At 38.3% G+C, this 15,234-nt stretch overlaps 1 protein-coding gene across 1 annotated transcript in view; it reads right to left on the reverse strand.

Annotated features, from left to right (window-relative positions):
• Nucleotides 1–10,012: 10,012 nt before the first annotated feature.
• Nucleotides 10,013–15,234, reverse strand: part of LOC124859629 (pro-neuregulin-3, membrane-bound isoform-like) — a 361,502-nt gene continuing 356,280 nt past the window's right edge. The window contains exons 2-4 of the mRNA XM_047352520.1: nucleotides 11,468–11,597; nucleotides 11,283–11,292; nucleotides 10,013–10,150 (exon numbers count right to left, since the gene is read on the reverse strand). Of these exons, the coding sequence (XP_047208476.1) occupies nucleotides 10,013–10,150; nucleotides 11,283–11,292; nucleotides 11,468–11,597 (278 nt within the window). The remainder of the gene's footprint in view (nucleotides 10,151–11,282; nucleotides 11,293–11,467; nucleotides 11,598–15,234) is intronic.

Consider the following 15,234-nt stretch of genomic DNA (forward strand, 5'->3'; position numbering starts at 1 on the left):
TAAATGTGTCTAAAGCTGTTTGCACATTTTTCTCATTATAAAACCAGAGGGAATGGCTAATCTGATAAAACAGCTCTATTAAACAAGTAAAATCTCTGATGAAACAGTTTGGCTACATTTAAATAAGGTGTTGTACACGTTTTTATTAGTAAACCTGACCATATTTCTGAAAATTACATTCTGAGCATATAGTCACCTTCTCAAAGACTAGCGCTGTTGGCACTACCCAAGTTTCTGCCATAAAAAATACCATCTGCTGAGAGCAAGTGCAATATATGGCACAGGAGAAGAACAAGGGGAAAGAGTAATGTGCACTACTGGCTTGCCGAAAAATTGGACAATATGTCACAGAAGATTCATCTGCTTGCCATGAGTAAGGTACGCCTGATGTGCCTTGTTTCAATTCATGTTTGGCTTTTTAAAACAGAAAAAACCCCTCATGATTGTAGAACATTCCAACATGCTACATGCAAAGGTTATTAAAAAGAAGTCAAATAAACTAACTCTGTAAAGATCCATTACTGCTTGGCTGCAGTTTTCGCCGTGCAACAAAAACTAGTCAAAACTAAATCAGTCAGTCAGTTATTTTCTACCGCTTATTCCATATTGGGTCGCGGGGAAGCTGGTGCCTATCTCCAGCAGTCTATGGGCGAGAGGCGGGGTACACCCTGGACAGGTCGCCAATCCATTGCAGGGCAACACACATACAACCATTGCACACACTCATTCATACACCTAAAGGCAATTTAGAGTGACCAGTTAACCTAACTGGCATGTCTTTGGACAGTGGGAGGAAGCTGGAGTACCCAGTGAGAACCCACGCATGCACAGGGAGAACATGCAAACTCCATGCAGAAAGACCCCTGGATGGGAATTGAACCCAGGACCTTCTTGCTGCAAGGCAACAGTGCTACCAACTGCACCACTGTGCAGCCCCAAAACTAAATCAAATTAGTCAAATTAAAAAGTTGTAATTACATATTTCTTTTTCATGCTAGTTGTTCTACATTAGCAAAACAGTTCATACTTAGGGACCTTGTCATATTAAACCAGCTGATTACATTTTCCATCAGTGCATTTTATGTCTAAGTGAATAATTTAATGAGGTATCAATCCACAGTCTTTTACAATCTGTAGCATCACTTTTTGATCTAGAAACTCCATCATCCTTCCTGATACAGACTGATTGTAGTCTTAAAAATGCCTTGTCAGGGATGGTCAAGGAATTATCTTTTGATTAAAATTATTATTTAAAAGGTCAAGAATTTTGTATGTTAGCCTGGATGGTGGTGCAGTTTTTGGCATTGTTGCACTTGCAGCAACCAGGAACTGGGTTCGAATCTTGGCCAGAGGCCTTTCTGCATGGAGTTTGCGTGTTCTCCCTATGCATTCTCCCTCGGTACTCTAGTTTTGTCACACAGTCCAAAAACATGCCTGCTAGGTAAAATGTTCTCCCTAAATTGCCCATAGCAGCATATTTGTGTGAATGGCTGTTTGTGCTGGATTTAATTGCTGTGTGTGCATCAACATGTACAGTCATATTATTTAAATTAAAATATGCTTTCGATTGGGCTCCTTTGTCAGATTAGATGTACCTTTTTAAAATAACAACCTTTTAGCAGGTATTAAACACGGTTTCATTAAGTCCTCATTTCTGTCGTAAAAATGTTTTTTTATTGGTCTGATGTAAAATTCTAAACTGAAATGTCCTGTTTTTATTAGCTGTAAGCGGAAATCCATCATAAATTAACATTACAATAGCATTCAAATTTACTGAATGGGTTTGTATTTAGTGCAATCTGTTTGGGGGGAAAAGTAAAGGACAAAGCACACAGCATTCCTACAATTGCACACCTTAGTGAGCAAGAAATGTTTAAAGTTATTTTAATCCTTTTGTTGTTGTGGCTGCCTAACTATTGACTAAATGCGTGACAGTGCAAATAAGTCAAAGGTAATAAAATACGTCCGATCCTTGTCGCTCGCATTGCTCTAAGAAAGCTACTATAAGAAAGCCTGAGGTCAACCAGAAAGACATGAAGTAAGATGAGGGAAGATCATCAGCTCAGAAGAGGTCAGTTAGACAACCTGCAACTTTGGGAAAAACTTTGGGAAAAACAACCCAGCTTCCAAGCTGTGCTGGGCTCTTTGGTAAGTTTTATATCCATTTCTTTCTTGTTGAGATTATAGGGGAAGGATTCTTTCCTAATCAGCAGGGACTTTGCAAGAATTTGTTTCCAAAGCCCTGCTCATTACCTCCATTTGCCAGGTACAAGATCTCTTTAGAACAGGCTTTGGACGGAAGGCAATGAGTCTTGGGCTCAGCTAACGAGACTGAGAAACAACACTGCCAGATCATTCAGGTGGAAGATTGTATGGTAAATAATGATCTGGCCAAAAATCAATTCCATTCCACTTGGATGGAGAGAATAAATAAACAATACAATGAAAGCAAAAGTAGGGCTAAATGTAGAGCCAGACCAAGACATTTTTCAGTTGAACTGTTGCAAAGTAACCACAAATCAACAGGGGGAGCCATATGGTCACAAAAAAGATAAAAAACTGTAAGCTTCGATACATCAAATGGTTTAAATAAAATAGTTTCTGTAGAAACTAACATGCGCTTTCAAAAAATTTACAATATCCAAAGAGTTCCTCGGGGCTCCATACTAGGGTTTTCTGTATATATCTCATTTATATTGAAAGTAATTTAGGCAAGACATATTTGGTGATTTTTTTGCATTATTTTCCAGTTAGCTGTAACAATTGCTATGTTAGATATACAATAAATAAACAGGATGATTGAAAGGGGACATTGATTGAGCTTTGGTGCCTGATGGTAGTTGGCAAGCCCCTAAATTAAATTCTGTTTGGACTGCTCTGCCTAACTTCTTCGGCCCTTTGGTTCAACATAGAGGCCAGAACAATCAAGATGTTGTAGATTGGTATTTAGAAAACAGATCGTTTCTTTCCGAGTATAAATTTATAAAGAATGGGAGAGTACAATTGTATGGGTTTATAGAGTGTGGGAAATATCTAAATTGTAAATACTTAAGCCAGTAATTACACCAAAAAATCTCTTTGGGAAAATTGTTCCAAGCAGAAAAAGTAATTAATTTTAGCATCACATTCTTTTTTAACCGAATACCTTGGCCTCTTGCCATCTTCTAAAAAAGTATTAGCACGCTGACTAATTTGCTGGTTAGCTGAGCACTAATGATTGAACGCCTGACTGTGCTGCTCCAACCAGTGTGTGCAGGACTCATGTAAAAGCATACACAAACACACACCTCCTTCCTTCCTTTTTGCAGTCTCCCTGCCAGCTTTACAAACACAGCCGTCGCACACCGACAGCGCTAAACAGCGCTCAGGGGGACGATCTTCACTCATTTTACAACCTGCCGGGACCACCGCTTGATGCTTGAGTTATTGCACTTTGGGAAAGAATAATTGCGCAAAGGATCGAGGTTCATCTCTCAAATAAAAATGATTAATTCTGTAACATATAAGGACACAAAGCAGCACAATTTATCCCTATTAAATGTCTGAGTTGAGCGGCGCTTTACAGCCTGATTTGTCTCAATTTATTTCAAACATAAATTGAAAAGGATTATGTATTGATCCTGTGCCTACAGTGAAATTTGCCATTAAATGTTTGATAAAGACAAATCACAATCTAATATCATGACAGCTGAGAACCCCATCTCTAGCTGTCATCAGGCGGGAGGTGAGGTACACCCAGGACAGGCCGCCAGTCCATTGCAAGAGAACAGACTGACAGAAAGGACAGACAACTTTTCACACACACGTAGTGTTTTTATATCTGAATAGGGACATTTCATTCATTGCTAAAGCCTAACCCTGACCCTTCCCCTAAACCTGACTCTTTACCAGTATATACCTTACCCTAAACCTAACCTAAACTCAATTCATGCCTTAGTCCTAAACCTAACCATCGACCCACATCACCCATTGTTCCCTGTGTGGACCAGGAAAAATGTCCACACAATGTTGGTGTCCCGCATGCGCACCCATCACACAACAACACACACGTGCACACAGTTTAGAGACCAGTTTTTTATTAGTAGTATTAGAATTTATTTTGTTTATCAAAAGCACAAATGTTTATTTTACTTATGATGTGTTTCAACAGTTTTATATGTTGCAATACATCCTGAATTTAGTTTATCAACCTCATTCCTTAAAATCACTGGGTGGGGCTAATACTGTTTGGTCCAGATGATTGGTCTGAAGAGGCATGATAGATAGATAGATAGATAGATAGATAGATAGATAGATAGATAGATAGATAGATAGATAGATAGATAGATAGATAGATAGATAGATAGATAGATAGATAGATAGATAGATAGATAGATAGATAGATAGATAGATAGATAGATAGATAGATAGATAGATAGATAGATAGATAGATAGATAGATAGATAGATAGATAGATAGATAGATAGATAGATAGATAGATAGATAGATAGATAGATAGATAGATAGATAGATAGATAGATAGATAGATAGATAGATAGATAGATAGATAGATAGATAGATAGATAGATAGATAGATAGATAGATAGATAGATAGATAGATAGATAGATAGATAGATAGATAGATAGATAGATAGATAGATAGATAGATAGATAGATAGATAGATAGATAGATAGATAGATAGATTTCTTCCCAGTTTCTATTCTGACACAGGAATCAGACATGTATGAACTCTGCAGCATTCAGGCCATATTGGGTGTGGCATTTACACTTATAAACATACACATAAGAAAGTAAGAGTCCAAGCAGAGACTTATACTGTATATAAACACAATCCAGTGGATATCCTGTCGACATACAAGCATGGCTGTCTCTGAAGATGCATACAGAGAACAGTGATGCACATGTATACCAGAGCTAGTAATAAAACACAGAACACAATGGAAGACACTATCTGACCTCTTTGATTACAGGTCAGGGGCAGTCATACACAGAAGACCACCATAATCCAACAAAACCCCAAAAATTGCAGAGGGTAAACGTTTAATGGGGGACAGGAGCAATTCATTTTGTTGGTGCTGCAGATATATTTACATATTATAATAAAGATTTAAACATTGCCCTCTTTTGTTTAATTCTTTTTTCTGTGCCCCCATGAAAAAACACTGGCCCCACCTTAGCCCCCTTGGAAAATCTGGCTTAAAACTGCCACTGCCTTGAATGACTTTAAAATAAATATTCGTCCACATTCAACTTCAACCCACCTTTATAGAAAAAAAAACCAAAAAAACCCAAAAACACTTTAAGGAAAAAAGGGAGGAAAAAACCTGGAAGTAGGATGTTTAAAAATCTTTACCACACTTTTTACATCTATCTATTTGCAGAACCCATAAGGTACAAATTTATCATTTGGTTACTGGATGCCCATGAGCAGAGACCATGTGCCAGCCATGATTAATGACTATATAGTCTCTAAGAGCACTAAAGTTGCCCAACTTGCAATTTAAAATTAAAGTTGGGACTCATCTCTGATTACTTACTGGTCTGCAAGAAACAAGCCATGTTGTAAGGCATACATTATTTCCTTTAACAGTAATCAGTTTTATTGTGATTATATAAGATGTTTACATTCACCAGGAGGACAGAACTGGTGGCCTGATGTTGAAACATGTTTCTTTAATATATCCACACGATGTTCATTCCTCTTGATGCAATCTATTTTGTGAAGTGCACCAGCACCGTTGTAGGGAGGTCATACAGGCAAGTGGAGGCCACACACAATACTGAGCCTCATTTTGACTTGTTTTAAGGACATTACATCAAAGTTTGATCAGCCTGTAGTGTGTTTTTCCACTTTAATTTTGTGTGTGACTCCAAATCCAGGCCTCCATTGGTTAATAAATTTGATTTCCACTGATGATTTTTGTGTGATTTTGTTGTCAGCACATTCAACTTTGTACAGTACAAAGTATTCAATGAGAATATTTCATTCATTCAGATCTAGAATGTGTTATTTGAGTGTTCCCTTTATTTTTTTAACTGTATATTTACGTATAATTGTTTGAAAAAAATACTGTGGCATCTTCAGGCATATGCAGACTGTACTCACAGCACCAGATTCCAGACACCAAGGATGAACCGGACGTGTAGACTCACAATTCTTTTGAATATTTCTTTAGACCTTTCAATGATCGCACACAGGGAAAGAATGTCTGAGGATCACAAATAGCATCATCATCTGGGTTGAAAGGCATACTAATCTTAGTGTGTGTAAACTACTTCATTTAAAGAATGTAATTCACAATTCTCCAGAAAATCTTTCTCATATTATTATGGCATTTATCAAAAGAAATATCACTACTTACAAAAATATTGTTATGTTCTGCTTTTGGTTGAAATTTTAGGATGATCCTAAAATAAACTATAACCTTCACAGGTGAACTTTATATGACCTTCTCTAAACCTCTGAATGCACATGTCCAACAGTACTTTTCTTACAACTTTCTGCTCTCTAACAAGAATCATCCAATAAATTTCCTGGTTCAATAAAAATTGCTATTGAAACAGTCCTCCTCATCATGCTCTTCAGATTTTAACATCATGAGACCAAGACGACACCTAGAAATGGATCAACAGTACCTCTCCATTGGGAGGTTTCAAACTAGACTGATGACCGTTTCAATGTGAACAGTGCCCTGGGGACCGGATGGTTTATGCCACTCATCTCCAGGCACATTTAAGGGTGGCATCCAGGTGTCACATCAGACCATTCAAAGCTGTTTACAGTAGTGTGGTCTGCAAGCTAGACAACCTGTAGGGGCACCTGACTAAAAAAAAGAGGCAAGACAAGGTAAGACAAAAGAGAGCGCATCTAATTACAATGGCGTTTTGTGTAGTAGTAACAGCTAATGATATAGAGAAGTCTATGTGGATGCCAGGACAGTGATGTAAAAGTCAGATGAAATGCAACATGACTGTTTCGGAGGTGAAAAGATTGGAAGTGGGCCTTCCTGACTGCCATGAAAAAGTCAGATATGGGCAAAAAAGTAGCATTGGACCGCATTTGTCTGCTCTGTGAACCATGCCTTGTGAACGACTTGTGAACATCATAAGACATCGTTGTCAAGCTATAACTGATGCTCAAGGGCACGTGAAACGTTACTGAGACATTCACATTTTTGTTGTAGTAAACCCATCACTGTTGTTGGCTGTTAGTTCAATACATTATTAGTGATGAAGAGACCACTATTGCATGCTTAAATGTCTTACTTTCGTGATATAATATAACTGTAGTGTGAACGGTTTACATTTACCATATTTTATCCAAAAGCCAAATATCCCTAACATTTTGTGAGTAGTGCATTTTTGAAACTCCATCTGGCCTAAAACAAAAAAAGTTTTAGTCTGATTTTATCTCGTGCAGTGAGAAAAATGTGCTGGCATCTTCATGACGTTTAGTTTCCAGCTTTGTTTAAGTACTACATACATACAACACGCAACTTCATTAAAACAGCCCCAGATGCACAGCCGTAGCCATGAGAAGGGAAATAAATTCTCTTTAAAACAGGTCGCCTGGAAGTCCTGAGGTTAGATTTTGGAAGATGTTGTTCTGGGACTTAATTAGTAAAAGGTCTCACATTTGAACGGGCTGAGTGCCCATAAGCTCTCCTCTCAAATCTGGGACAGCAAAGCGAACACACACACACACACAAACACACACACACACACACATCTGTGTGTTACTATCTTTATGAGGACTTTTTGGTTACTTCCATTGACTTTCATTCATTTTCCTTGATTTTTAGTGCCTAACCCTGACCCTAACACTAACCCTAACCAGTTAATACCTAACCCTAACCCTAACAATAACTCAATTCATACCCTAGTCCTAAACCTAACCCCTGTCCCAAGAACGGAATTTGAAAAAGTGAGGACCAGGAAAATGTCCTCACTTTGTCAAAATGTCCTCACTTTGCAATAAAAATATGAAAAATGGTTCTCACTCAGCAACACGTACAAGAACACACACACACACACACAAACACACATACATACGAATACACATAATGAGCACAATGGTAACAGCCATGAATAAATAAACTCACATAGACACTGTTGGAATACAATGAAGAAAATAAAAATAGTCAACTTGAAGCCTTATAGGAGCTCCATATCTACAGAAAGCTTGACTGATGATGACTACTGACTGCCTCGTTGTTGGAGGATTGTCATTAGTGATGAAGGGGTATCTCTTTGTCAGCATTAAGCTTTGGACATTCACCTTTTTTGCGTAAAAACTCACTTTAAGTCTTTTTATACATACAGGAAAGTTAATAAAGAGCAGATATGCTTGAATTAAGAAAAGATAAATCCTCATTAAAAAAGCAACCAAGAATTTGTGGTTTATTGGTACATTAATCAAATATGTAAAAGGAAATATTAATACATCAAATGAGTATCGAATTGCTGCAAACACTGTTTCTCTTAATGGTTATAAATGTTGCTCTTTGCCTTAATGGATAAATGGGAACTCCAAGTCAAATGTTTTACAACCATTTGTTTTATAGCAAAACTTGTACATTGGCAAATAAACTAAATACATTTTCTAACAAGACTTGCATTACATTTAACCGGTTACCATGTCTGTATGCAAGCTGAAAAAACCCCACCAAAACCACCATTGTGTAAAAGGAAAAAAGTCAAAGTTTTTGCAGGTAAGAGGTTAAAAGCAATCACTACCTTGAGTTGATAACTCTCTAAATGTCTTCCATTCTTTTCTGTCATCCTAAAGCAACACCAAATTCAATAGTGCTTCTGGAAAATTATATTTAATTTTAGCATTAGATACTTATGTCCATTACCATAAAAGCCTGTGGTAGGTTGTGATCTGTAACAGCCTAGCTAGCAAATGCTATTAGTTCAATGTTTATTTTTAGTTTGAGGTGAAAAATATTGACAGTATAAGACACCGGCTACATACCTGCATATATTTTTAAGCAGTCATTTTTTCCACAGTTTTTTAAAAATATGCTTCTGTACTCCAACCAAACATGTAGTGATAGCTATGCTGTGTCTACAGGTAGTGATAACATTGATATTAACTGCATAAAATTTTAAAAGAAGTAGATCCTGAGGATTAGCCTAGCCTAGCTAAATCCTGTCTGTCATTAGCTTCTTTAATTTTATCTTCAGCTAACCATCCTGTTGGTGGGGTTTTGTCACAAAAAGTGAGAGAAGGGAAGTAGAACAACATTTATATTTTATAGGTCCATTGGGACTAACATTACACTTACTTTTAAAGCAAGCTAACAACAGGTGCTGGTAGGTCATAAAAAAAAGACAGACTCTTTCTGTTTTACAACTGTAACACCTTACATTTTAATAGTGTCCAGCCAAAGTACCTATTAAAGAAATACTAAGACAGGCCAAAAAAGGGACTAAAACAGCCAGTTTTGATCTGGCCCCACTGATTAGTTTGCTACCTTGTTCATTAGCTTGACTGCAGCTAGAAACCTATTATTTTTCATTAAAGTAATTATGCCAAGAGAGTTAACCATTGAAGGGTATTCATTGCTTACTCAACAAAAAGCCACTTAAAAATGTGAACAATCCTTTTAAAGCAAATTTTGAAATAATTTCAGTTTGAGCATTACAAGTTTTTAGAACTTTCTTAATCAAAGAAACATGTTTTCACAAATGTAAAAATTGTTTTTTCTTAGGCTGCCATTGGGTGACTTATGGTGCATTAAGACCAACAGCCTCATTTGCGTGCTGTCGCTTGCCTGACATTTCGACAGGAATTCGTGTGGCCAACACGGAACAATACTTCACTCACTTCACTCGCTTCAACGCATAATCAAATAGGACCTTCTATCTGCTACTTGCCAGTTTCAACTCAACATGGAGCGAGTGACGATGCTTTACTTATGGAAAGTTGAACAACACCACCAGCATCGACGTCTCTGGGTTCACTAGATACTCCAGAGACCGAACTACTTTGGATAGTACCAACACCTACTCCAGGAGCTGCGTCTGGATGGTGGTCGCTTTCAGCTGTAGTTCTGTCTGCCCAGGACCCAGCTTGAGGACCTGCTGTCCCGCGTTGGGGGACGAAACAGCCACCAGGACACGAAACAGCCACCAGGACACCAACTACAGGCACTGCATACCCGCTGCAAAACACCTGTTCATCTGTTTTCAGTGAGTCAATAAATCTCAGCTCAATAGAAAGCTGCGTATGAAGGCCACCTGTGTGCTTCACAACTTCATGCATGCCTTATTGAACAGTCCTTTTCAGGACTAAATTTCAACAGCTTTTTTTAAAGAGCAAATCTTCCTTCATCCCATGTGTACATGAATGTTTCTGTCTTTTTTATATATGTGATGTTTGCGGATTGTAGGTATTGTTTTCCCTTCTTTTTTTGCAGGGACTGATTCGCTACGCAAATAGACAGAAAAGTTCTGATTTTTCAACTACAGCGAAATTTGCTTCACCTCCATCGTGGGTTTCACTTCGCCCTCGCTTTCCTGTATTCACCCTAATCGCGCCAGTTGCGTTGCGTCCTTCGCATCCCTTCGCATCCCTTTGCTCTGAATGCACCATTAGACAAAGCACCAAACATCTCACTGAAATACAGTGCTTTGCGGGCTGTGTTGAATAGAATTTCCTGAAAAAAGTGGAGAACCCAAGCAACATATTTTTCAATGCCAACCATGTAGGTTAGTAGTAAACCAAGTCTTTAAACAGTTTCTGTTTCAAATATGCATAAGTGATGGATCATATGTTTCTAAGTGATCAGAATTATTTCCAACTTTAAGGAGCACAGCTCAACATGCTTCCTCTTCCCCACCTGCTGCTGTACACTGCCAGTCAGCTTACTGAGGAGAGGCTATGCTTTGCCCCAACTTTCATGAAACACTTATTATTATTATTCTGTATTTCCAGAGGCAAAGAACAGGTGTTGAAACTAAAGGAAAGCCATCGAAATTACATAATTTTGCAGGTGTCTGTTTTATATTTTATGCTCACATCAATGTATCAAATTCAAATTGACTGTACAGATTTTTCATAGTTATTATAACTATAATAATATGTTATATCTTTTCAACAAGAGTAATAATTTTTGCTTTTATTTATGAATAAAACAATTAGATTACATTAAACATTTTTGTTTTACATTTTGGGGTAAATCCCTTGATTCTGGAAGATTGTGGTATTTTTACTCAAGCTTTTTGTGATTAAACACAATGTTATGGCTAACCTTAAAGTAAGTGTAAGACTCACACTGACCACCCTGGGAATTAACAATAAGGGAAGGTAATGGAAAAGGAAAGGGGTTAATTACTGTTTAGCTAACTCTCCATATCACCATCAAGCCCCCCTGAAATTGTGGAAAGACAAATACAAATGTACAGTAACCAATGTCTGGACCTTAAAGTATTTGAGGCATTAAAAAGGCATTCACTTACTTGCAGTGCTTGTGGGGGCCACTTAGTGTCTCAATGACAAAGCATTCACCACCATTGAGGCAGTAGGCCAAGTCCTTCTCATGGCAGGGTTTGAAATGCTCCGAGTGAAGGGGAGGCACAGTTGGGGATGCTGCAACAACAAACAGAGTATATCAGTTCCAATCAGCTCCAGAACAGTGAATGATAGAGGGTGAAAAATTATAAACCATCACAAATGTGAAAGCAAATCTATTTTGTAGCTGCAATCCACTTGAGAATACATAAAAGCAAGTCTCATAACACACCAAACACTTACGATAAGAGCTACCAATGTTATATTGTTTGTTGAGATCCTCTAACATCGCCATCAAAAGATGGATGGAGGACGATTAATAGTCTGTCCTGCTGTGATTAATACTCTGTGGTCACAAGACCGTTTTTGACTCGGCTTTTTGCTGTGATTTATCACAACATGCATGGTTGGGCTCGGATGAGCACATTAATAGATGGTTTTGTCATTTAAATTAATAAATGAAGGGCCAATTGCTTGAGAAAGAAGCATTAAAACACCAAAAGCTTTAATCATTTAACTCCATTAAGGACATTTTAGTGCTGGTTGAGGATAATTTATAGTTTACAAAAACAAAAAAAGAAGTTCAGGCATCTATAAGCAGTGTTTCAAATCGCAAGATTCAGTTGGTCAAGACATAATAACATGAGGAGAAATCTGATATACACCACAGATGATGTTGTTATTTATCCTAGACCAGACTGCTGTTTCCTTTGTGCTTGTAAATGAAAAATTGGTCTGCTAAGGGCTCTCATTAGCCGAATTCCAGCTATATTTTTTTTGCCTTTCTTTGTCAGAGTAGCTTGACGGGCAGCTATGATCCAGAACGTTAAGCTTCAGTGATTAAAATCAGGACGCAGTTACTTCCGCCAGTGTAGAGATTACAGTATGAGGTCGTTCTTTAATGGTGTGTGAAAGATACATCAGAAGGAACTGCAGCTTTTGCAATCAAGAGAGGAATAGAATTATAAGCGGTGTTTGGTGGCGGGGGACGGGCAAATGATTCGAGGGAGGTGATTTATTTTGGGATGGGATTCAGATCCCTTAATAAGCACTGTGAGGAATGTTTATGGTCTGTTGGCGGCTTGTGAGGCACAGGGCGCTTACTGGGAATGTTTCACAACAGTTCTGTAATTAGCTGGTGATGAACTGGATCTAAGGTAAAGGTTAGGCCAGAGAGAGGGACTAGCTAAGTGGGTAGCAAATGGTTTCATTAGGTGGAAGCATCAACAAGTTGCAAATTAAGAGAACATTCTTTTAATCAAAGTAATAGGGTATAAACTTACTTATAATCAAACTTCAGTACTGTCGAAACATATTTACCCCTCACAAATTTCTTCAGATTCTCAAGAACATTTTCATATTAGACACAAATCACCAGAATTTATTTAAAATGCTGTTTTCCACATTATTCTTTTATTTAATGAGGAAAAAAGCTCTCCAAACAAACCTGGCTCTGTAAGAAAAAAATATCAACACCTGAATTTCACTGGTAAAGTTGAGGGATTGGGCTTCTAATTAAAAAAATGTTGTACAAAGACTGACAAACTATTAATGCTCCCCCTCCCAATAATAAGTATTAAAAATAATTCCTGCATTTTAACACCACATAAAAATCTGAATACAGGAAAATGATTATTATTCATTAATCATTACTGTGCTATAATCAGTTTTTTTTAAAATAAATATACCCAACTAAATACATATACTTGCGATCAAAAGACACATTTTTATCTTTAAATCAAGCTATAGTATGGCCACAGCTTTTACAGCAGGAGGCATATACTTTCTCATGGAAAGGTAAGGTGTTCATCTCTCCATGGCAAAGTATATGCATCTAGCAAAATAATGTTTTTTGTCCCCCCAGAAATATGCCAAATTGTTGCCCAGTTCTGTTGTAACACACTAAAGGATGGTGTGAGTACACAGACTGTTATAAAAGACACTGTTGTGTGTTATGATTATTGATTGATTAATCTTGATCAATGATTATAATTAAAAATCATAACCTGACAAAATCAACTTCTTAACCAAAATCCTCATTTATGAATCGAGACCAGAGATGTTTCTGGTGTTGTAATTGTGGCTCAACGTCTTTGACAATTACAACTGTTAAATACTCCGTAATAATTAATGACTATTGCCGGAGATGTCACTGTTTAATCGACCGTTTCTGCCGAAATGTGTGGAACTTTTAACCTTATCTTTACTGACGAATCACTTTTGCACACAATGAACACAAAACGCTCTCTTTTTATCTATGTGAATATTTATTAATCTTCACCTACTCAACATGCAAAATTCTACATAACAAGGGTAACACATCTAACTAAGCAAAAATAAAGCAAACAGCAGTGGGTGTGTATTGAATCAACCAGCAGTTATGGCAAAAAGAAGGAATGAGAATATGGAAAAGGGGTGTGGTGGTGAGTGGAGAGTGGGGGGCGCAGCTCCAACTGTAACTCGGTTATTCTGACTCGGTTATAAAACCTCCCCCAACTCCTGAGCAGACAAAGCGTTATAAAACTTTGGCGGCAGCTAGCCAGCAGTGTGGTTGGAGACAAAGAAAATGGGGAATTTCACCATGAGGTTATTTCAGCAGTCCAGTCTCACAGCACACCTGCGCTTGCTCTCCGGTGGTAAAACGCGCACAGAGCTGGGAGCGCAGCAGCTTCAGACATCAGCACAGCACATCAAAGTTCAGTAAGCAAAGTTACATGCACATATCATTCAGAACACATTAGATTCTAACTAGCGATTCTCATCGCTCTACAACCTCTGACCCTGCCCAGGCCTTCTAATAAAGAAATAATGTAAAGGATAGGTTTTACTCTGAAGTCGTCTTCCTTCTGAGCGGAGGGGGGGGGGGGGGGGGGGTGGGGGTCGAGCGAGGAAAGGTGGAAAGGGGTTAATTGTGCGTCCACAATTAACTTCAGGAAAAACGGTCAGTCTTCATCTTCTGGCCTTCTTGGCAAAAAGGGAAAATATGATCTGACCATCAAAGTCGACTTGGGATGAAGCACGGTAGCGGTTTGATTCCTCGAAACTCCGTGTTCTTAGTTAAGTGTTAAGCTCACGTGTTCGATCGGCAAAGTGAAATTTCTGGCCTTCCTAGTCCAGAAACCTCAGTTAGGAATTGTTCGTTGTCCAACGAGAGATAATCAATGAATTCCGCAAGGAACTCTTCTCTTGAATGGTGTGCTTCAGTTGCTAGTCCAGTCTCCAGCAGAAGGCATGGTGTTCAAAACGGAGGCCTTCCTATATAGCGTCTTGTGACGTCAGACTTGGGATGCTCGTCATATCAGTCGCAGTGCTCGACGGGATATGTAGTGGCGGGCTGTCCTGGATACAAAATGGCCGATGCCATTGGAGAGGCACAGTGACGTCCAACAAAGTGCAGATAGTCCAATACTCAGCAAACAAGTGGTCCAACAACACCATGCAGTGTACAGAGTGGAAGCGATATGTACAAGGGAGGAGCAAAAACATGCTACTCATAATACTGTCCTAAACAAAGCTAAAAGGAACTATGTCCCATTTGCAGGCTTGGTGCACTGAGGAGAGGTATTCCAGTCAGGAATTTGCTATGTAGGTGAATCATGACACACTGGTGACAGGGCTCCAAACCAGACACTCTGGTTTTATTCATTAAGTGAAAATAATGGAATGGAATGATGGTCACTTGTCAATTTTATAAAGGAAGCATTCGGTTTCCGGA

This window comes from Girardinichthys multiradiatus, chromosome 22 (genome assembly GCF_021462225.1).
Source record: "Girardinichthys multiradiatus isolate DD_20200921_A chromosome 22, DD_fGirMul_XY1, whole genome shotgun sequence".
Taxonomy (NCBI): domain Eukaryota; kingdom Metazoa; phylum Chordata; class Actinopteri; order Cyprinodontiformes; family Goodeidae; genus Girardinichthys; species Girardinichthys multiradiatus.